Here is a 22,866-nt window from a genome sequence, read left to right as displayed (position 1 = left end):
AGGTTTATAATAGCCAGGACATGGAAGCAACCTAGATGTCCATCAGCAGATGAATGGATAAGAAAGCTGTGGTACATATACACAATGGAGTATTACTCAGCCATTAAAAAGAATACATTTGAATCAGTTCTAATGAGGTGGATGAAGCTGGAGCCTATTGTACAGAGTGAAGTAAGCCAGAAGGAAAAACAGAAATACAGTATACTAACGCATGTATATGGAATTTAGAGAGATGGTAACAATAACCTGGTGTGCGGGACAGCAGAGGAGACACTGATGTATAGAACAGTCTTATGGACTCTGTGGGAGAGGGAGAGGGTGGGAAGATTTGGGAGAATGACATTGAAACATGTAGAATATCATGTAAGAAACGAGTTGCCAGTCCAGGTTCGATGCGCGATGCTGGATGCTTGGGGCTGGAGCACTGGGACGACCCAGAGGGATGGTGTGGGGAGGGAGGAGGGAGGAGGGTTCAGGATGGGGAACACATGTATGCCTGTGGCGGATTCATTTTGATATTTGGCAAAACTAATACAATTATGTAAAGTTTAAAAATAAAATAAAATTAAAAAAATAAATAAATAAATACAAAGGAACATTTACAAAAATGACCATAAACTTACCCTAAAGAAAGTGTTAAAATTGTCAAAGTAATGAGATAATATGAAGTATATTGTCTGACTATAGAGGAATCAAGCTGTAAATCAATACAAAACTTCACTACAAAAATCTCCTTATGATTAGAAATTATCATCCTTCTAAATGATGCATGAGTCAAAGAAGAAACCTCAAGGAACTTAGAACTCAGCATAGCATAGGAGGTTTTAGCCAGGACAAGGCAAGAGACACAAAAGACATAAGGATTGAAAAGGAGACATTAAACTGTTCTTGTGCTTGTGCTAAGTCACTTCATTCATGTCCGATTCTTTGTAACCCTATGGACCGTAACCTGCCAGGCTCTCCTGTCCGTGGATTCCCCAGATAAGAACATTGGAGTGGGTTGTCATCCCTTCCTCAAGGGATCGAACCTGTGTCTCCTGCATTGGCAGCCAGGTTCTTTACCACTAGGGCCATCTGGGAAGCCCTAAACTGTTATCATTCAACAATAATACAGATTTACACATGAAAAATTTTTAATACGTGTCTGCACTTATTAAAAAGTGTCTGTAAATATATTATTAGAATTAAAAAGTGAATTTATCAAGGTGGCCAAATATAAGATCAGTATACCCTGGTGGCTCAGACAGTAAAGAATCTGTCTGTAGTGCAGGAGATCCAGGTTTGATCCCTGGGTTGGGAAGATGCCCTGGAGAAGGAAATGGCAACCCACTCCAGTATTCTTGCCCGGGAAATCCCATGGGCAGAGGAGCCTGGCAGGCTACAGTCCATGGGGTCCCAAAGAGTCAGACGTGACTGAGCGACTAACACTTTCCTTTTCATACTAGAATTAACTGCACATCTACATATTAGCAAAAAGGGTTATAAAGTGTAATTTCTAAAAGATTTATCATTGATAATAACATCAAAAGATAAATGAATGCCTAGTGACAGACTACATGAGTCATAGGCAAGACATCTATACAAAAACCAGAAAACAGCATTGAGGGGAACTAAAGAAAGCCTAACTAATGGAAGAAAGATATTATGTTTTGGTTTGGAAGATTCAGTACTACAAAAGGGCCAGTTTCCCAAAATGATCTGGATTCAAGGCAATTATCAATCAAAATCTTAGTTGCTTAGGTATGTGTTTGTGTATGTTTAACATGACAAACTCTTCAACTTAGCAAAACTTGAAGGAGGAAGAGAAGAAGGAAGAGGAAAGCAGGGGGAGACAAGGAAGAGACCAACAATTACGAGGTAGAAAGATCTGCACTAAAGGATATAAAATTTTATTATTATCCATTAAAACTGGATAGATTTATACCCTCTGATCCAGTACTTCCACTCTAGGCATATATAACAGAGTTGTATGCGTGTGTATACTCAAAAGATATGTGGAAGAATGTTCACAGCAGCATTATTTATAAGAGCCAAAACGTGGGAACAACCCAAATATCCATCAATAGGAAAACTGATACATAAACTGTGGTACATACACTTGGTAAAATATGTATATAGAAAAAAAATGAACAAAGTGCAGTTATGCTCAACCCATGAACAAATCACACACACATATGCATGTACACAAATGATGTGTGCACATTCCATGTATATAAAGTTCACAAATAGGCAAAAATAATCTCTGATGTTGGAAACAAGGCTAGTGGTTAACTATGGGACAGAAGGAAAGGCAATCATCGTAGTAAACATGGTGGGAGATGCTCCATATATATTTAAAATTTGTATTACTTTATATGTGTATAAGGCACCAATAAAATGGTTTAAAGCATTTTAAGTTATGTGGAGATAAAATCAATATAATAAGAAAATAAATAAGAACTCGATGAGGAGGAAGTTATGACATAAAAGGATTGGTAAGGCTTTCTTGTATTTTAAGCTTATATACCACTCAAAAATCCAACTGTACTAATGTAGAATAGACATTTGGTAGGCTAGGCCAAAGTCTAACCTCGTAGCACTATCTTTAGTTAGTAGCACTTTATCTACTTTTGCCACAATCTCGGTCTTAGAAATGTATTTGTGCCACATTTTTGTCCTGTAATTCAGGTGGAAACTACACAATAACTGGTGCTCACCTTTGCTAACAAAGGCTAAATTACGTACTAGTTGGCATATTGTAGCAAGAAAATTGCTAAATAGTTTCTTTCTCCCCAGAGAAGCAGAGCTTTATAGAACAATCTAATGGCTATTTCATTGCCAAGAAACCTGTAATTTTTGCATCGTTAAGACTTGTATTTAACAACCAAAATAATTGGGGTAATTTTTTGTTTATGATAAGTACTAATAAACTCAAAAGAAGCAAACATTGTAGATTACCAAATCCTCACTATTTGATCTTCATACGAGCTGTAATATTCCCACGTTACTATCCTTTAAAAGCAATCAATACATTAAATATAAACATATGGATAGTTAAAATTAGTAACAATGATTAAATCTAGATGGCTATATGTGTGCTCATAGTATTAGTCTTTAAACTTTTCTGTATTTGAAAAACATCATAATGAAAGGAGAGAGGTAACTTTATGTAATTACATACACTATAATCTATTTTATTTAAAAGGTACATCACAAAAACTGGAGGGAAATAAACCAAAATGTTAACAATGGCCATTTCCTGGTAATATTTTTTTCTCTCTTTCATATTTCTATAATTTTTCTAAAAACAAATCTTTCTTTTACAAAAAAATAAAATTTATGTCTTAAAAAGGAAACACATCACTGGGAAGACATACGATGTTGCTGCTCCCTAAGAAAGCATTTAATCTTTGAGTCCATAAAATTCTATCTCCACATAATTTTTATTATGGAGAATATTTAAGGTTGTAAAGCCATCTAAATACTGATGATACCGTTTAGTGCATATTTCATTGCAGGAAGAATTGCAGAAAATTTCCAGTGCTCCAGCTAAAGTTTAATTACAGAACTGAATTGAACAGAAAAATATAGGTTTTTAATTAAGATGATCTAGGACCAACTCAAGCTGTGCTCTTTTATTATTTGTGTGAGTTTAGTGATATTACTTAAACTCTGTCCCACTTTTGATCTATAACATTAAAATAAGAAAATATACCTCCCAAGATTTTTGTGAGAATAAATTGAAAAAAAACTGTCTGTAAAGCTAAACATGGTGCTTGGTCCACATATTCTGTTCAGCTAAGAGCAGGCTAAAATATGAAATGAAATACTGAGCAGCTAGACCAATGTCTGACAAACAGCCAGCGCTGGATAAATTGTAATACATAGAACAGAATGATTTAACTTTTCCCATCATCTCTGGTTTCCTGCACAGAATGCCATGCCTCACTAGCATGGGAGTTCCAAGACAGCTGCTTCCCTGGTGGCAGGTAGCAAGCACATAAGGACACATGGCAAGGATGGAAATGTGTCGGGGTATGAACACAAGAATGGATTGAAAAATGAATGCCTATAGACAGAAACGCCTTGTTCATAAATGCCAAGAAAAGATGAAAGAGTCTCTTTGGTCTCAGTAAGCATAGGCTGAGCTATTCCGGGGAGACAGCTTTGGCTGTCTTGGCCCTTCCAAGAGGGTGTAGTCACAGGGTAAATGGAACTGGCAGTCACTCTGTGGGCTTCTAAGATGCTCTGAACAGGCAAATCTCATCATGTGGTTTCTCCATTTAAAATCTGTCCGTGGTTTCACTTTGCTGCTAGGATAAAATCCAAACTCCTTCATAGGCCATCAGGCTTTCTGCTTCGCTCCCAGCTAGTCTCCTCCTGTCCCTCCACTACCTGGCTACATAAGACTTTTTTCAGTTCCTAAATACAACTGTGCAGTTTCTGGCCTCCAAGTCTGAATCCATGAAGTTTCTTCTGCTTCAAACTCACATTTTATCCATTCATGATTCACTCCCCTTATGACTCTATCTATTGTGTGCATAACTTTCAGGTATCACCTTACATGTCACACTCTCCAGAACCTTCCTTGACAATTTAACCTTCTCCAAATTAACCCACCACTGGGGTGAGGTCAGAGGCCCTTCCTGTGTGTTCCCACAGCTCTCTATATTTGCTCAGGTGGCTTAGATGATAAAGAATACACCTGTAATGTGGGAGACCTGGGTTTGATCCCTGGGTTGGGAAGATCCCCTGGAGGAGGGCATGGCAACCCACTCCAGTATTCTTGCCTGGAGAATCCCCATGGACAGAGGAGCCTGTGTGGGCTACAGTCCATGGGGTCACAAAGAGTCGGACACACAGCACTGTGCTTCTTACACTGTAAGGTGGTTTCCTGGTCTTTCCACCACAATTGGAATGCCCAGGCCAATGCTTCAGCCTGTTTTTATTAAATAACTGTACCACCAGTGCCTAGAATAATGTCTGGTTAGTAGTAGATGCCCCACAAATATTTGCTGAATAAATGAATGAATTTCCATATTTAAACTGCAGTAAGTTCCATGAGGTCTGGTTTTGTGTCAATTCTTCTATTGTCAATATATAGTTCCTGCCACATGCTCTCTCTTTCATGTAGTATTCTCAAATATTTATCAAATAAATCAGCTTCATTTGATATTAGTTACCTATTCATATATCACATAAATGTTTATTTCTGGGATATATTGAGAACTGATTGGTATCAAATTTTTCAGTCATTTCACCTTTTATGAGTGTTTCCAAATTCTTGCCTTTACACTCAAATTATCCACTTAGCAACACTTAAACATCCTCTACTATTAATGATATAAAACATAAATTATACCAATTTCCATTTTTTCAAATTTCTTACTATCTACCTTCATCATTTCCGTTAATACCATTGTTATCACTAAGGCTAATATTTGTTCCGAGTATAGAATAAGCTTACCAAGGACCATCAATATCTCTAACACTTGGCTTTAATCAGAAACATAAAACAGACATCTGTATTAAGTTAAATCCCCTTTGAACCACCTCAAATCACCAAATGCCAAGAAAGAAGTACATTCTTATAACATCTGTGTACAGTCCTACCATACCTTGAATAAAAGCAATGCCAAAATATTTACCTCTTACATTTTCATAAGAATATGTATACAATAAAGTGGGGGTGAGAGGGTAGACAGGGGCATCAGAAATGTTATTAGCCATATACTGCTTCTTTGATTTTATAACATAAACATTAACGACACAGAGGCTAGTTTATTTCATTTTTGGTAAATGTATGTCTTTACAATAAACTCAGTGTTTACTTGCTGTTTATTAATTATACCAGTATTCACCAGTGGTTGACTCTTTATGTCCAACTAGGCTTTCAGGGTCATTTAATTTTTATTTAGTGCCTGAATTTGTAATGCTGAAAGCACTCCAAGTCTTCTCACTAGAGCAGAATCAGCCGCTAGGGACCCTGCTAAATCTGCACCAATCTGCAGCATTACTAATTGCTGACACCTTGACGGTGATCAATATGATTAGCAATGGTAACACCAGAGGCCAGTGTATAGCAAATGGGGCTGAAACTTAATGCAATTTGCTATGATGTCATAAAAGATTTGAAATTAATTTTAATTAATTTATTTTTATACCACCTAGTTTCAGAAAGGATTTATAACACCATCTAAGGGTACAGTAAACATAATCTAACAGTATTTAAACAAATAAGTAAGCGAGCCAAATATGGCATGAGAGAAATAAAGATGGGGCACACAGAGCTTGTCTTCCCTTACCTGTGTACTGCAAGCCCCTGTACTCGCTTATTGCCCCTGGAGGTTTTAAATTGGGCCAGTAATGGAACAGCATTTGCACAGCTGGAGGTTTCACTTGTGAAGGCCCATAGGCTATCACATACAAAAGATCCTAAAGAAAACAAGAAGCATGTTTTCACCAACATCATCAAATAAAAATACAGGTAGCTCATTCAATATTACCAAAGCAGTGAAAATTCTAGTGGAGGGATTGAAGTGGTTAATTTCCCTGGAACTTCATCATCTAGGTGGCCTTTGCAGATTAAGTCACATTAGAATCTTCTTTTTATTATTTTCATGGGTGTTGTAAATAAGCCAGCCCTGGTAGTGTTCAGATGTACACTATCTTTTAACAAATTCTTTTCTATTCAGAATAATGGGGAAGATTTTAGAACGGCATAAAGCCAGTTTGCCAAACACTACATTTTTAAAAACATTTCCGTAAAACATATTTTTTAATAATTCACATCTATTTGAAAGAAGAAAGTTTCCCAAGAAACCTTTCAAATTAAATAAAACTGTCACATAGTACAGTATTTGCTAAATTCCACAAACGAGAGATATCCAATTACTGCTTCTGTCAAGTCACTCTGCTCTTCAAGTCTCATTTCTTCTCTAAATGATAAGTAATTAACCAGTAAGCAAAGAATTATAATTTCTACCACACCAAGATAATAAGACATCAATAAATTTGACCTAAACAATAGTTTTAACATGCAAACAACTTTTACTCTATTATATAAATTCAATTTGTGACTATGAGTTTAACGTGGCCCCAAACTTACTTTCCAGACTTCCTGTTTATATTTCATGAGGCATTCCAATAATTGACAATGATACACTGAAAGGAAGAAAATATAATTGGTACATGAAATGTAAATACCAGACAAAAGATCCTGTGTAATAAACTATATTAGTAGGACTCTTCACTCTAATCATTAAATTAGAAATTGCTTATTTTCATGTATTCATACCTATCAAAAATCATATAAACCTTTGACTTTATCAAGTTTTATTTCAAGATCCCTGAAAAGTATTTTATTTATCTTATTAGCATAGGAAATATTAAGAAAACTCCCTAGGAATCATACTTTTATAATATAAACATATTAATGTAATTAAGAATGATGCACAAAAAAAAATTGCTTAATCATAGTCAAAGTTCACATTAATTGAGTGTTCATTTTGTGCCAGGTATTGAGCTTAAGAGCTTTAAACATTATGTATTTCATAACCACCATGTTGTAGCTAGAGAACAAAGGTTTGGTTTTCTATCTTGCCCAAGTTTGGAGGTCTTTTAGCACCAATTCATCTAGTTGAGGAATCCTTAAAAGCTATACAACGGCAAGCTTCTTTGATTTGCCAATGTTTACTTGTGGAAGAAAGATATTTTCACCCTAGTTAGATACATATTTGATCTCTTCCCTAACCTATCTTCCAACCTTATCACAGCACTGAAGCTGGTCTCCCTTTAGTCACCGATGACCTCTGAGTCGTTCAGCTCCATGGAGACTTTTCAGTCCACCTATCATTCGACCTTCATCAATTCAGCACTGCTGAACACCCTCTTTCCTTGACTTAACAACTGCCCCTCTCCCGTTACCTGTGGCAGGCAGTGCTGTTGCTACTCAACTGCTGTAAGCAACCCTTTCTTCCTTGTTCAGCTCCCAGTACACAGACTGCAAAGCAGGACAATTTGCCAGATTTTGTTGCAGCTGGGAAAGCCACATGACTCAGTGCTGACAAGCAAGACGTAATGGAATCTGCTGGGGAGCTTCTGAGACTCATTTTTCCTCTTTGACAAAAGGAAAGAGGCACACCAGGAGACTTTTCTCTAATCATCCTGACTGATCTTATTTTTGATAGGATTTGATTGGATATATTTTTGAAACCCATTTTTTAGATATGGTTGTTTAAGAATATGGGCTTCCCGGGTGGCTTAGTGGTAAAGAATTCTCCTGCACTACAGGAGACATGGGTTTGATCCTTGAGTCAGGGAGATCTCCTGGAGAAGGAAATGGCAACCCACTGCAGTATTCTTGCCTGGAGAACGCCATGGACAGAGGAGCCTGGCCGGCTATAGTCCATGGGGTCGTAGAGAGTCAACACAACTTAGTGACTGAGTATGCATGCATGTAAGAATATAATAACCTCCACTGTGGCATATCTTGCAAACATGAGAAGAAATTTAAGAGAAACCCAAAGATGGCATCTCAGACCCCTGATACAGCTATCTCCAAGACTTCCTATTAAGTAACAACAAACATTTTTATAGCTTAAAGCCTATATTAAAAGCCAAACAGCTCTCTGTCTCCTTGGCAAGCTCCTCCTCTTCCATTGGGCCAGTATCTGCTGGAGTTCCTGAAGGTCTGATCATAAATAAAATCCACTTTTCATTCTATGTCTCTCATGAGCAATGTCACACTCATATACAGCAATGCTTCAGAAATACTACAAGTTCCATTACAGACCATACCAAATACTGCAATAATGTGAATCATAAAATTTTTTGGTTTCTTCAGGCATATAAAAGTTATGATTGGACTATACTATAGTCTATTAAGCATGCAATAGCATTATATCTAAAATAAAACAATGAACACACCTCAATTGAAAAATATTTCATTGCTAAAAAATGCTAACCATCATTTGACAATGCAGACATGCTACAAAACTTCATAAAAAAACACAAGATCTGTGAAACATAGTAAAAGAAGATATGACTGTACAACTTGACTTATCATCTATATACAACTCAGTGTATAATAGCATTGAACATGAGGGCTCAAAGTTCATTAATTCTAGCCCAGAATTCTGTAACAGGTTAAAGACTCATAATACAACTTCTTAATTACTATTACCTCTTTTTTCCTGAAGGAAGCTGATTTATTTGCATTTTTGTGTTTTGCTGTTGTTCAGTTGCTCAGTCACGGCCGAATCATTGTAACCTCAGGAACTGCAGGATGTCAGACTTTCCTGTCCTTCACTATATCCTGGAGTTTGCTCAAACTCATGTTAATTGACTCAGTGATGCCATCCAACCGTCTCATCCTCTGTTGCCCACTTCCCCTCCTGCTCTCAATCTTTCCCAGCATCAAGGTCTTTTCCAAGGAGTTGGTTCTTTGCATCAGGTGGCCAAAGTATTGGAACTTCAACATCAGTCCTTCCAATGGAATTCAGGGTTGATTTTCTTTGGGATTGACTGGTTTTATATCCTTGCTATCCAAGGGACTCTCAAGAGTTTTCTCCAATACCACAGTTCAAAAGCATCATTTCTTTGGCACTCAGCCTTCTTTATGGTCCAACTCTCACATCTGGACATGACTACTGGAAAAACCATAGCTTTGACTAGATGGACCTTTGTCAACAAAGTGATGTCTCTGCTTTTTAATATGCTGTCTAGGTTTGTCATAACCTTTCTTCCAAGAAAAAACATCTTTTAATTTCATGGCTGCAGTCAGCATTCGCAGTGATTTTGGAGTCCAAGAAAATAAAGCCTGTCATTGTTTCCATTTTTTTTCCCATCTATTTTCCAAGAACTGAGGGGACTGGATGCAATAATCTTAGTTTTTTGAATGTTGAGCTTTAAGGCAGATTTTTCACTTTCCTCTCTCACTTTAATTAACAGGTTCTTTGATTCCTCTTCACTTTCTTCCATAAGGATGGTGTCATCTGCATATCTGAGGTTATTGATATTTCTCCCAACAATCTTAATTCCAGCTTCAGCTTCATCCAGTGTAGTGTTTCATATGATGTACTCTGCACTCAATATGCCAGCAAGTTTGGAAAACTCAACAGGGGCCACAAGACTGGAAAAGGTCAGTTTTCATTCCAATACCAAAGAAGGGCAATGCCAAAGAATATTCAAACTACCACACAATTGCACTCAATTCACATGCTAGCAAAGTAATGGCCAAAATCCTCCAAGCAAGGTTTCAACAGAACGTGAACCAAGAACTTACAAATGTACAAGCTGGATTTAGAAAAGGCAGAGAAACCAGAGATCAAATTGCCAACATCCGTTGGATCATAGAAAAAGCAACAGAGTTCCAGAAAAAAATCTGCTTAATTGGCTATGCTAAAGCCTTTGACTATTTGGATCACAATAAACTGTGGCAAATTCTTAACTAGACAGGAATACCAGACCTCCTTACCTGCCTCCTGAGAAACCTGTATGCAGGTCAAGAAGCAACAGGTAGAACTGGACATGGAACAACAGACTGGTTCCAAATTGGGAAAGGAGTATGTCAAGGCTGTATATGTCACCTGCTTATTTAACTTCTATGCAGAGTACATCATCTGAAATGCCAGGCAGGATTAAGCACAAGCTGGAATCAAGATTGCTGGGAGAAAAACCAAGAACTTCAGATATGCAGATGACACCACCCTTATGGCAAAAAATGAAGAGGAACTAAAGAGCCTCTTGATGAAAGTGAAAGAAGAGAGTGGAAAAGCTGACTTAAAACTCAACATTCAAAAAACTAAGATCATGGCATCCAGTCCCATCACTTCATGTCAAATAGATGGGGAAACAATGAAAACAGTGACAGACTTGGGCTCCAAAACCACTGTAGATGGTAACTGCAGCCATGAAATTAAACTATTTTTAATGAATTTCATGAAATGAAATTTAAAGATGCAAGCTCCAAGAGTTGGTGATGGACTGGAAAGCCTGGTGTGCTGCAGTCCATGGGATCACAAACAGACACGGCAGAGTGATTGAACTGAACTCTTCTGTCTTTTCTAAATCCAGCTTGTACATTTGGAAGTTCTCAGTTCATGTACTGTTGAAGCCTAGCTTGAAGGATTTTCAGCATTACCTTGCTGGTATGTGAAATGAGTGCAATTGTATAGTAGTTTGAATATTCTTTGGCATTGGAATAAAAACTGACCTTTTCCAGTCCTGTGGTCACTACTGAGGTTTCCAAATTCACTGGCATATTGAGTGCAACACTTTAGCACCAGCATCTTTTAGGATTTGAAATAACTCAGAAGGATTTCCATCACCTCCACTAGCTTTCTTCATAGTAATGCTTCCTAAGGCCCACTTGAATTCACACTCCAGGATGTCTGGCTCTAGGTGAGTGATCATACCACTGTGGTTATCCAGGTCATTAAGATCTTTCTTGTACAGTTCTTCTGTGTATTCTTGCCACCTCTTCTTAATCTCTTCTGCCTCTGTTAGGTCCATACCATTTTTGTCCTTTATGGTGCCCATTTGCATGAAATTTTCCCTTGGTATCTCTAATTTTCTTGAAGAGATCTTGACGAGATCTCTCCCCATTCTATTGTTTTCTTCTATTTCTTTACAATGTTCCTTTAGGAAGGCTTTTATCTCTCTTTGCTATTCTCTGGAACTCTGCATTCAAATGGGTATATCTTTCCTTGTCTCCTTTGCCTTTCGCTTGGCTTCTTTTCTCAACTATTTGTAAGGCCTCCTCAGACAACCATTTTGCCTTTTTGCATTTCTCTTTCTTGGGGATGGTTTTGATCACCACCTCCTATACAATGTCATGAACCTCCGTCCATAGTTCTTTTGGCACTCTGTCTGTCAGATCTAAACCCTTGAATCTATTTGTCACTTCCACTGTATAGTCATCAGGGATTTGATTTAGGTCATACCTGAATGATCTAGTGGTTTACCCTACTTTCTTCAATTTAAGTCTGAATTTTGCAATAAGGGGTTCATGATCTGAGCCACAGTCAGCTCCCAGTCTTGTTTTTGCTGACTGTATAGAGTTTCTCCATCTTCAGCTGCAAAGAATATAATCAGTCTGATTTCGGTGTTGACCATCTGGTGATGTCCCTGTGTAGAGTCGTCTCTTCTGTTGTTGGAAGAGGGTTTTTGCTATGATCAGTGCATTCTCTTTGTAAAACTCTGTTATCCTTTGCCCTGCTTCATTTTGTACTCCAAGGCCAAACTTGCCTGTTATTCCACATATCTCTTGACTTCTTTCTTTTGCATTCCAGTCCCCTATGATGAAAAGGACGTCTTTTTTTGGTGTTAGTTCTACAAAGTCTTGTAAGTATTCATAGAACCGTTCAACTTCAGCTTCTTCGGCATTAGTGGTTGAGGCAAAGACTTCAATTACTGTGATATTGAATGGTTTTCCTTGGAAGTGAACTGAGATCATTCTGTAGTTTTTGAGATTGTACCCAAATACTGCATTTCAGACTCTTTTGTTGACAATGAGGGGTACTCCATTTCTTCTAAGGGATTCTTGCCCACAGTAGTAGATATAATAGCCATCTGAATTAAGTCGCCTATTCCTGTCTACTTTAGTTCACTGATTCCTAAACTGTTGATGTTCACTCTTGCCATCTCCTGTTTGACCAATTCCAATTTTTTAGGACATAGAGAATTATTACTGAGGTTATGTGTAGGTTTTCCCCCCAGTGTTATTGAGATATAACTGACATACAACAATGTGTTAGTCCAAGGTATATCATCTTCTCTCAAATATTTTAAAGACTCCTTGAACATAACATGTCCAAAATAGACCTCATGATCTTCCCTTAGAAGCCTGGTCTTTCTCTTCCAGTGTCTTCTTTCTCAGGGATATCCAATATGTCACCAAACCCTAACAATTTTTACTTCCTGAATAGCTCTCAGATACATCCACTTTTCTTGGCCTCAATCAACCCTGGCTTTTACATGTATAGACAAATGCAATGGCCTCCTCATGGGTCAATCTGTATCCACTCTGGCTCCTTTTATTCCATTCTAAGCTGCAGCTAGGGTGACACATAAGCGTGCACGCTCAGTCGCTCAGTCATGTCTGACTTTGTGTGACCCTGTGGACCGTAGCCCACCAGACACCTCTGCCCATGGGATTCTCCAGACAAGAATTCTGGAGTGGGTTGCCATCACCTCCTCCAGGGTGTCTTCGCAAGCCAGGGATTTAACCAGCGTCTCCTGCATTGGCAGGCAGATTCTTTATCACTGGGCCACCTGGGAAATCCCAGTGACACACACACAAACACTCAGTCTTTCAGTACCTCCCCATTAGACTCAGGATGAGCGCAGGACTCCCAGAGCCCACAGCAGCCTGCGTGTTCTAACATGTGGGTGTCTACAGTCTCGTCTCACACCAGGCAGCCCTCACTCTGAGCTCCAGCTACAGTGACCTGTCAGTCCCACCTGCGTGCAAGTTTCCCTTCTGACACATAAGAGCCCTCTGCCTGGAAAGCTCCACTCCCTGATAGGCCTTGTTAATGCTACTCATCCATCAGTCCTCAGACCAAAGGTTTTACTCCCAGAAAAGCTTTCCCTAATCTCTTCAATAAAAGAAAAATCCCCTTTTATAGGGTCTCATCATAGCACAATGTACATCATTCAAAGCACTTGTCACAATCGAAACTGGACACTTGCTTGTGTAATTATTTGCTTAATATCTTCTCCCTCCACCACATGATAGGCTTCACAAAGAGAGAGGAGGGGTTGCACCAAGCAGATACTCAGTAACTGCTTGTGGAGTTTATAAATGGTCCTCTAGATTGGGAACTGTGTGAAGCCATGACTGCTTTCTCTGGTCTGGGGTACTTTCTCTTCCACAGGGTCTGCTCTTCTCCTTGTATTTGCTACACGAACCTTGTTCACAGGAGGCCACTGACTATCCATGAACAGACCCAGAGAGTCCCTTTATTTAAACTGCCTCCTCTCCCAGAATGCCCCACTTACCCCGTCAATCAAAATTCTATATGATTTTAAGACCCATGATCAAGTGGCACAAAGCCTTTCCTGATCATTTCAACCCATACAGTTCTCTCCTCTGATGAATTAACAGTATCCATAGAATTTATTTGGTACTTTTTACATACTACTTTACATTGTAAATTAATCATTTATGTGAATAAGCCTAATCTTCCCAATTAGACATAAGCTCCATAGCAAGCACCATGTCTAACATTTCAGGGTGGTTTTCACAGTGCTGAGCACAGAGGAATGTACACAGGAGTTACGCAATGAATTCCTGGTACCTGAGCAAGAACTCGGCTCTATTCCTGATATACAATCAGGTACAAGGATCAAGCTTCCACTGGCTATCTCCCCCAATAAAAGCTCAAAGGATAATAATGTCCTACCCACTTAGTCACAGAGAGCCCCCTGGTGGACAGCACCTCACTTCTTCCGTTTCCCCCATCACCAGATTAACTTGCTGTCCCACATGTCATTCTTAGTATAGAATAGCTGGCTATACATGTCCCCCCATGAACAGATGAAGACACGGATTTAGAAATAACAGAAGTAACACTATTTGATAGCAGTGGTTTCCCAATGAAACATTCAACTCCAAGAAGACAATGGCAGATTGTAGAGATCCGTGTTTCCATTTACTGAGCGGTGTCCATGATGTGCCACGTCATTATGCTGACGAAGCACATCACACAGACCTAAGCCATTAAATCCTCACAACAACATTTGTAGTTATTGCAGGAAGAATTATTTCCATTTCGGAAGTGAGAAAACTTAGTTTTAGGGAAGTTGAAGAACTTGCTCACGGTTAAGCTAACTGGCAATTTGTGCTGAACTCAGATGTGAACTCACATACCCTTAACCTCAAAGCACATGATTCTACCCGACCTGCTAAACTGCCTCCCAACGTGGAAATTAGGACCGAAGCCTGATGCAGAGTTTAGTTAACTAACTAGATTCTCAGAGACTTCGATAACTAACTAGAGACTTTAACGAACTAGATTCATTATATTCTAATAAATATAAATGACATTATGAGGATCCTTTAAGCCAAATAGAGATATGAGATATAACTTCCTCCAAATATATATTTTAATTAAACTCATATAATAATCATAAGGGATTTCATATTTGAAGGATGATATTCCAGATTAAGAAACATTAAGATTTTGAAATGAAAAGAAAAAATTGGTTTCCTCATCCTGAGTCAAAAACTCAATTATTACTCATTATGTAATTAAGTAGAAGGTCAAAAACAGGGCCCCCAAATTTGTCTACTAATGAAAATAAACATTGAGATCATGTCTTAGCATGTGACTCCAATAGTCAGCCTCTTTTAGGTTAGTTTCCTGAAGTTCATCTGCAGTGACCCTAATAAACGGAAATCAAACAAAGTATATCAGATTAAATCTGCTTAACATTACTAGTAATCAAAGAAACACAAATCAAAATGAGATATTGTTTTTTATCTAGTCATCTCTACACAAATGTTATAGCACTCTATAACAGGGTACAGTGTATTTTCATACATAATTAGTGGGAATATTGAAAATTTTTTCAAGCCCTTCAACCCATTAATCCCTCTTTTATGAACTTACTCTAAGGAAACAGTCACAAATATAATAAAAGATTTACGTGCAAGGATATTCGTGTGGTATTAGAGTAGCAAATTCATAAAATATTCACAGTGGTCATCTGTAGTTCTTAGAACTGCAGGTGATTGTTTTTATTTTTATTATTATTATTTTATTTTTATTTCAATCATTGAATTATTTCTATGTACTTATATTCAAGCCATTTCCAGTCAGTGTTCTAAAACTGTTCTCCAATACTCTAAAAATATCACTAGCCAATAAGATTACTACTAACATCCAGAGGCAAGTAAAACTTATTTCAATTTTGAAATCTGTTTTCTAACACAACTCCAGTTGTCTATTCACCAAAAGAAAATCTCCTAAGAATTTCTAGTTTGCCTATTTGATATCTTATTCAATTACTGGTCTTGGAATTAATAAATCCATCCAAATTTCCACTTACCTGGGTTGGATGTGTACTGCATTGCAATCATTAGCATGGATGATGCAGAGAGATTAACATGGGCAGGAACGCCTTCTCTCCTTGAGGAACCCACTAAAACCAAAATTATTTTGATTAGACACAATTTATACATATGTATTTGTATATTTATATTTATTTATATATTTTGTTACTACTTTGCATAGGGCAAGAGAGCTGAAAAGAAACTTGAAAAAATCAATAGAAGTTTTGCATAAATGAAATCACAAAATTTGTCCTGGCACACAAACACTACCGTAGTCTTTATCATAGGCATATTTAGTGAGAATCTTCAAGGAGCAGGAATAATGCCAGAATGTAGTGCAAAAGTTACATCAGAATTTTACTTAGATGTGATCTCTGTTTCCAATATGTTTTTATCTAGGTAGAAAAGAAAGAAAAAACAAAATCCTCTGTGTATCCAAATACAATGCATGTTGAAGTTTATCCCAATAAGAAAGTAAAAATAAAAGGTTTTTTAACACAACTTGAATGTATTAAGAGATGCAGCTGAAAGAGTCTACTTATAATGGGCACTATATTCACTTAGTAACAAACACAAATTTTAAATCATGCATAATAAAAAACAGTATATTAATTTAAAAATTATTTTCAACTCTCACTTATCATTAAACCATTTTATTCAAACCTTCACATGTAACTTCAGCAACAGCAGCTTAATTGCCATGACAATCACTCTTTTACTTTTCCAGAGCTTACCATTTTCATATCCACCTGAGTTGTTTGAAATAAAGCACTTTTTGAATCTGTGAATAATGCTGTTGCTGGACATTTTATCCTGTCCCACAGTATTCAATCACAAGGTCAGTTGGATTCTTCAAAATTCATCTTATAGCAGTAAAATTGTGAATGCCATGTGATAACCACTTACACATTGCTTTCAAGACATCTTTAAGTGGCCTGTTTACAAAGACATCCAACACTGTTTCAAATCTCTCTTTTTTAATGAGTGTATCAGGTAACCTCTATAAGCATCCAGAACTAGCTCTGACGGAGGTCACTTGAGGTAACATGTTGTCTCCAGTGTACTTTATTATTCTAAGCACAGTAACAGAGAGGGCCCACAGTAGAGAAACTTTACAAGGACTCAAATAGAAAATAGAATTCCTTTTCTGGGATAATTGCAGAAATAGCAGAAATCTTGCCTTATAGTTGGGCTGCTGTGGCAAATTGTCAGGAAAGCACAAACAGAACAGTAGATAGTGAATAAACACGCTCATAAAGTCAACTCTCAACTTCCAACACAGACTGCAGAAGACCACCAACACAGCCAACAAGAAAAAAGCAGAGAGTCCTAAAATCTGTCTTATTTTAAAACATTAAAGTGCAATGTGTAGGAATAATATCTCACCTACAGCCAAAAAGAATAAGGTAACATAATAAAACACATGTATAAAAGAAGAATTAAAGCACTAAAAGAGGTTTATCATATAATGAAGAAGACAAAAAAAAATTTAACATGATTCTCTTTTAATTTACATTTTAAAAATGAGCACCACAAGGGACACTGTGGCCATTACAATAGTTTACAGAAACACACAAACAAATAAAATGGACCTATAATTGAGTCCCATTTACCTGAGTTGGTTTTTATGAGTCACTTACTTCTGGGATGCTGCTAACCCACCAAGCCAGTGATAATCAGGAACAAAAATTAGCTTGGTTATACAATATAAATAAGTATTAATACTTATACAAAGACATGAAGATCAGTTCACTGATCTTAGATGTTAAAGTTGATGAACTAAGTAATCAAGGGAAAAAATCTTTGGGCCAAATTCAGACGTTAGCCAAGGAGCTTGTTCAAATTGGGCTTCCCTGCTCAGACAGTAAAGAATCTGCCTGAAACGCAGGAGACTCAGGTTCAATCCCTGGGGGAAGATTCCCTGGAGGAGGGCATGACAACCCACTCCAGTATTCTTGCCTGGAGAATCCCACGGACAGAGGAGCCTAGAGGGCTATAGTCCATAGGGCCACAAAGAGTTGGACATGACTGAATGGCTGATACTAATACTTGTTCAAATTCAGCTTCAGGGGACCCATATCTAGAGAGTCTAACTCAGTTGAGAAGCAGGAAAGCTGTGTTTAATAAAGACATCAAATGATTCTGACCAAGTGGACCTTGGAGCTACATTTGAGAAGTACTACTAGAGGGATGAGAATAAGAAAGGAAATACTTCTGGGGCAGCTCAGTGGTTAAGACTCTGCCTTCCAATGCAGGGGATGCAGGTTCGTTCCTTGGTTGGGGAACTAAGATACCATATGTCGCAGTGTGCAGCCAAAAATTTTAAATAAATAAAACTTGGGGAAAAAAGAAAGGAAATATTTAATAAGGTGTCCAGATGTGGGAGGAATAATTGCACACCCTTGGGTTCTTTGGTTAAAGGGGAGAAAAGCAAAAGAAAGTGTAGCCTTCAACATAGGCAAGGAAAAATAATTATGTGTATACTATATCCATTCCTTTGGGGACAAGTGTCTCACCTTTGTTTAAATTCATTTCAAACTTAAATTAGAAGTGTTTCTTAAAAATGAGAACTACTATTAAGGGAGGCTGAGAATCACTGTGCCTGGAGACACAGTGGGAGAGATGCCCAAATATCTCAGATGATTTAGGTGAAGTTCATTTGGAAAACAGTCCAAATGGCTTGGTGACTTTTGGATGTCCCTCCTAACCCCTACAAATCCATGCTCTCCCTCAAGAAAGGTCAGCACCAAAGCCAAGAATGTTCCCCTGACTCAAGCCCTCCGAAACCGACTCCAGCACTTCTTTAAGCAGACTGTGCCTTGCAATTTCTTAGTCTTCTAATGGACTGAACAAAGTCACCACAATTCCAATTTAATAAACATGCAGAGACACACATCATTTATTGAATCTTGTTAAAAAGGCATGACGCAAACAGACATGCAGCTTGTCCTCATGAGGATGTATAAGGTCAAAGCTGCATACAATGGAAGGAACCAGAGAATTAATCAAAATAAGGAAATTTTACATGCAATATTGTGCTCAGGAAATACAATTAAGTCTTAAGACCGATTCCTCTTAAGACCTGATCCTCTTAGCACTACCAAAACAATTACTATATCATCCCCTCCTTCTATGAACAACAACAATTTCTTAATCTGTTCCTGCATTTTATAATTCCTAATACATTATCAGAAATAGCTCTTATATGATTCTCCGCAAAAAAAAAAAGTATAGCGGAAAGCCATTCTATAAAAGAGAAATCAAATTTTGCACAAGAATACCAACCTAATTATTAGGACTATGGCCTAAGTCACTTGACTTCATAGTTAATGCTCTAGTCACTTAGTCACACAGTATTTTTCAGTATCTCCTACATACGAGGCATTATTCTAGACGCTGGGACACAGCTGTGTATAAGACAGGCAAGTCTTTGTCTTTATGAAGCTTAAATGCTAGAATTGTGCTGTACAATATAGTAGCCACATGTGGTTAAATTTAAACCAATCAAAAGTAAATCAGGCAGAGTGGTAAGAATCTACCTGCCAACGCAGCAGACATGGGTTTGATCCCTGGTCCAGGAAGATTCCACATGCCGTGCAGCAACTAAGCCCATGAGCCACAACAACTGGGCCTGTGCTCTGGAGTCCACAAGCCCCAACTCCTGGGCCCTTGCCCTGCAATAAGAGAAGCCAGCGCACCACAGAGAAGAGTAGCCCCCGCTCTTCGCAACTAGAGAAGGCCCACATGCAGCAACAAAGACCCAGCACAGCCATAAATAAAAAAATAAACCTTAAAAAGTAAGCTAAGTTAAAAATGCAGTTCCTCTGTCTCATTAGATATATTTCAAGTGTTCTGTTCCCACATGTGGCTAGTGGCTATTCTATTGAATAGCGCAGGATTTTAAATAACCTTTCCATGACTGCAGACAGTTCTGTTGTGTTATTCTAGAGGAACAGGAAACAAATACCTGTGAAGAAATATAAAGCAGGGCAAGGGAATAGGTAGAAAATGATGGAAGGTCCTGTTTGAGCTTGAAGGTAAAGAAGGGCCTCTGGGAAGCCGTACTACTGGAGCTGAGACTTGAAGGGAGTGAGCAAGCAAATCATGTGACCATCTGCAAGAAGGGCTTGTGAGACAGAGGAAAAAAGCCTGGAGCAAAAGCAAAACCTGGTGCCTTTATGAAACTGCAGCAAGGCCAATATGAGCCCAGCAGAGCGAACGCTAGCGGAGGCAAGGGATGAAGTAGTAAGATAAGCTGGGGCCAGATAGCAAGGCAGAGGCGCTGAATTTGATTTGCAGGAGTGATGGGAAGCTACTAGTTGTTTTCAAGAAGGAAATGACATAATTTGATTTCCATGTTTGGAGGACAGCTCTGGCTTTTTGGTGGAGAGCAGGCTCTGGGAGGGCTAAGAGTAGAGGCTGGGAGACCAGCTCAGAAGTTATTGGATGCTGTCTACCTTTTTAAGGGGTACAGGGAAGGGAATCACCTGGGAAGAAAAAAAACATTCTGATGCCAGTTCTGCTATATGACAGAATCATTTCCTGTGCTGCCTGGATTAGCAAGTGGCCTCTGTTTGTGTACGCAGAGGTAACTGTGCTCCCTGAGACAGGGTTTGAGCATAAGATACCTGTGCTGTCAGGTCATATGGATTCAACAAAAGATACCATGACCCTGAAGTCTATGCAGCATTAAAATATATGCTAAGATTGGTAGATAAATAAAAAGTCATAGAGACAGGATTGCCCATCAACACAAGAGGTGTTCTGCCAGGTTCTATGAGATCAAAAACTGGTATAACAATTACTGTTATTATATGACACACTCTCAGGAAAAATTCCCAAGCCCCAGCAGATGGCCCCTTATTTCAAGCAATATTTAAGATGATGAAATGTCATGTCACCATGTAATTTTGAGCAGAATATTGGAAAGGGTTGCAATGAGATTTGACACGTCTGTCCTTTGACTGTGTGTTTTGGTCTGTTATAAACTGGTATAACATCGGACAACATTCAAAGGCCATTATCATATGTTATGCCACGGCCTTCAGAACAAACACCGTGATGTAGACAGGAATGTTACGATTATTCACAAATTTACAGCTAAAGAAACTAAAGTTAGATGAGATTGTGAGATCTGCCAACAATCAAAAGACTTCATTTCAGTGCTTCTGGATTCTTATTCCAAAATATTTCTCATAATTCAATATTAAAGCTCCTAAAGTATACTATTATATAGAATTGATGCTTTTGAATTTTGGTTGGAGAAGACTCTTGAGAGTCCCTTGAACTGCATGGAGATCAAACCAGTCAATCCTGAAGGAAATCAACCCTGAATATTCATTGGAAGGACTGATGCTGAAACTCCAATACTTTGGCCACCTGATGTGAAGAGCCAACTCACTAGAAAAGACCTTGAGGCTAGGAAAGATTGAAGGCAAAAGAAGGGACGGCAGAAAATGAGATGGTTAGATAGCATCACCAACTCAAAGGACATGAGTCTGAGCAAATTCCAGAGACAGCAGAGGACAGGGAAGCCTGGCATGCTGCAGTCCATAGGGTCACAGAGAGCGGGACATGACGTAGTGACTGAACAACAAAAAAGTATAGTAATATCTACCTTACAAAAACAGTCATTAGCTAATAAAACATTTTATATATAAAATACTACTTAAATTCATTATTATCTTACATTGGTATTTTACTGTGTTTTTTTCTATTATATTTACTTATTAGTGTTTGGAAGATCATAGAACATAATATGCATCCTCTGTAGCAGCAGTAGAACAAAAAAATGATACAGGGCCAAAGGCTTAGAAGCAGATATTCAATTAAATCATACAGTTGCTTTTAATTCCATGCAAAGATCTAAATGAACCTTTGTTGTCTAAGGGTAAGTGACTTTTGAGGAAATTAAAGTTGGAAAAGAAACTAGATGAGACTACAGTTCAGGATGCCAAGATACCACTAGAAGGATCTTTCACAGATATAACTGTTCAGCTTTATTATTCGCTTTAAAATAACGTATGCTACATCAAATAATGTTCATTTGGGACCTCTTTTCCTTTTCTCTGCCAACATCCAAACTTCAGTTTGGTGCACAATCACAGAACCTTCGTGGAAAAAGAGAGATTTCCATGGTGAAATGCAAATAACTTTCTCATTCTTAATAATTCCTTTATATTTATGTATATGTATATTACACAAAGCCTATTGCACACATATGGAATTAAAACAAGTGTATCTTAATATATATACAATATATATATATCTTAATATATATACAATCTTAATATATATAAAATAAAAACAAGTGTATCTTAATATATATATAATATATTGTATATATATACAATAATGTATATACATTTGTATATACTATATATATATAAGATACATATTTACCAATATATATCTTAATATATATACAAGGCAATAACAAAAAAGGTTATGTCAAAGAAAGTTTTATAATAAATTACACTTTGCTTTGCAGCACCTCAAAGGAATTATTTAAAATAAAAGCACAGTACTTGGTTTATTGACAAAAATGGCGTAATAGATTTAACTGATATACATACAGGGCTTTTCAACTGAAAGAGCTGCAATCCCTCATTAGGTCTGCTTGAGAGTTCAGAGTTTCATCTCCTAAGTCCTTAATGATATTATCATTTAACACCTGAAAAACTGTCGTGTACTACATTTGACCTTGCAAATATTGTACCAAAGAGGTAAAAGCTTTTTTGTCTTAAAGACTTTATCAAGTACTCAGAAAATGCAATGTCCTTTATCTCAGGCCTTAAATAAAAATATTCCCATAGAAATTAAATGCT

At 37.7% G+C, this 22,866-nt stretch overlaps 1 protein-coding gene across 4 annotated transcripts in view; it reads right to left on the bottom strand.

The window, feature by feature from the left end:
- The window catches only part of UNC79 (unc-79 homolog (C. elegans)), a 286,801-nt gene that overhangs the window by 196,296 nt on the left and 67,639 nt on the right, over positions 1–22,866 (bottom strand). For 3 of the 4 annotated variants that reach the window (XM_010836213.1, XM_010836214.1, XM_010836215.1), the window contains exons 5-7: positions 16,036–16,128; positions 7,088–7,143; positions 6,285–6,414 (exon numbers count right to left, since the gene is read on the bottom strand). In XM_010836213.1, coding sequence (XP_010834515.1) covers positions 6,285–6,414; positions 7,088–7,143; positions 16,036–16,128 — 279 coding nt within the window. Of the gene's footprint in view, positions 1–6,284; positions 6,415–7,087; positions 7,144–7,905; positions 7,975–16,035; positions 16,129–22,866 lie in introns of those variants that run through there. The other variant, XM_010836216.1, reaches the window with a different exon arrangement.

This window comes from Bison bison, unplaced genomic scaffold, assembly GCF_000754665.1.
Source record: "Bison bison bison isolate TAMUID 2011002044 unplaced genomic scaffold, Bison_UMD1.0 scf7180017864061, whole genome shotgun sequence".
NCBI classification, from domain to species: Eukaryota; Metazoa; Chordata; class Mammalia; order Artiodactyla; family Bovidae; genus Bison; species Bison bison.
This window is presented reverse-complemented; position numbering and strand designations above follow the sequence as displayed.